This window comes from Sphaeroforma arctica (assembly GCF_001186125.1).
Source record: "Sphaeroforma arctica JP610 unplaced genomic scaffold supercont1.1281, whole genome shotgun sequence".
In the NCBI taxonomy this organism is placed as follows: Eukaryota; class Ichthyosporea; order Ichthyophonida; genus Sphaeroforma; species Sphaeroforma arctica.
In genome coordinates this window covers 16,048-17,859 of record NW_014039277.1, presented here as the reverse complement: position 1 = coordinate 17,859, position 1,812 = coordinate 16,048, and the positions used below count along the sequence as shown (strand labels likewise).

The following is a 1,812-nucleotide window of genomic DNA, read 5'->3' as shown; positions in this document are numbered from 1 at the left end:
TAACAGAGAGACAAAAATACAGACTACTATTTCTATCTGTATACACTCAATAAGTAAGCTGTGATGTTACACCCGTATCTGAGCTGACGCTATACCCGGGTCAAAATACAAAGTTTGTTGTTTACTATGTTTTTCGTGCGCCCAAAAATCAACCAGCTAGCAACCCCATTTACACGATACATACCAAGTCACCATCCGTGTGAGCCTGGTTTATATTCGAACCCGCTTCTAGTTCTGCCTTGATTTTTGCAAGGTCTTTCGCCTTGGCTGCCTGCAATATAAGACCACCTTTGTCTTCTTTGAGGTTGCCCAGGTCATTGATAGTGACGGCTTCTCGATTGTTAGTGCGGATAGATCCCCCATCAACGTCAGCTGCGGGAATGCTCTTTGGAGGCACGGTGGCCGCTGGTGGCTTAGACATTATGTCTCTTGTGGTATCAATTCTTAGTATATACTTTTACAAAATAAGCATGGAAATGCAATCTACACGTAAATATAACGGTGTTTTGTATACAAACAGCCTCCTTCAATTTCTTTAAATTCTGTATTTTTTTAATCTGTAGTAGTATTTAATATGAGTGAAATTTTTAACTCTATATGTGTATAAAAGGATTTTAAAACAAAATAAAAAATGGAATCTGTTGATATGGTTGTTGATTTGTGGAGAGTGTTGAAACTTTAAACTTGTGTGACTTGTGAACTTCTTGTAAATAAAGTGACTGTGAAGGCTCGAACTCTTGATGATATTTATATTATTGTTATTATTTTTTATTAAGAAAAAACAACCAAATTCATTTTTCAGTTTAGGTTTTAGCCACTTTTTGGGGGGGGGGAGTTTTTTTAAAAGAGCAAACAGCCCCTGTAAAATGGAATCATCAAAAAATCTGATATTTTCACTGCTCTCTGACTGGATGGGTCGCGGGCAGAAATCAGGTGTCGTACAAGTGTATTTAGCGGAAATCGTAGATAAATTTAGCAGAGACTCTATGTAAATATCCAGTCCCAATGTCCCAGAGGCCAGAGGGCTAACCTCATTACGTTTCCCGTTAAAACGCAGAAAAAAATATAGAAAAAGAAAGCGTTCACGTTCAAAGTTTATCATAAATATAGTCCTATGGGTATACAAATAGGTACTTTGTTGGAGGCGGCCTAACTGTCACGAATTGTCCTATTTTTTACTTTGTGTCATTTGTGAATAGTTTCAAATCGCCTTTTCATTAAAACAAAAAGTCGGTTTCTCAGGTGCAAATTTGGGAAATTTTCTTGGTCGATTTGCCCCCGATATACATAAAAACGCTTAAAAATCAAACCTTTTTCCGTTTACGTTTAAAGTTTATCCCAAGTAGGCAAAACGTATTGAGCTTTCTAGAGCCCAGAGGGCCGTGATATTTTTCTTGCACCAAGCTGCACCACCAGTGAGGCAGTGACCAGTACCAAATATACTTATGTACATGCACCTTACCCTGACAGGCTCTCCCTGACTCTCTCATCTTGTTGTGTTTAAGGTACCTGGTAATATTTTATGAAAGATTTCGTCCAATCATAATCCGCAATTGTTTGTTTGAATGTACACTTTTAAAGCGTGACAGTAAATGAGCATGTATTCAATATTCATAGTACATACTCGAGACTACAGGCTTGAAATGCGTCCATCAGTTTAATACACATACGCACAACTATCGAAATACATTTGTGCAAGTAGTGGATTTAAATACATTTGTGCAAATAGTGGATATAAATACAATCGTGCAAATAGTGGATTATATGTATATATATATATATGTATAGTGTATATATATGTATAAAGTATAT

The 1,812-nt window shown here is 36.6% G+C and overlaps 1 protein-coding gene across 1 annotated transcript; it reads right to left on the bottom strand.

Moving 5' to 3' along the window:
* Window positions 1–119: 119 nt before the first annotated feature.
* On the bottom strand, window positions 120–421 carry SARC_10520 (hypothetical protein; the record flags this gene model as incomplete). Its single annotated transcript, XM_014295434.1, has 1 exon — window positions 120–421. One exon carries the CDS (start codon window positions 419–421, stop codon window positions 170–172), a length of 252 nt encoding a protein of 83 aa, XP_014150909.1. The 3' UTR covers window positions 120–169.
* Between the last annotated feature and the right edge of the window lie 1,391 nt (window positions 422–1,812).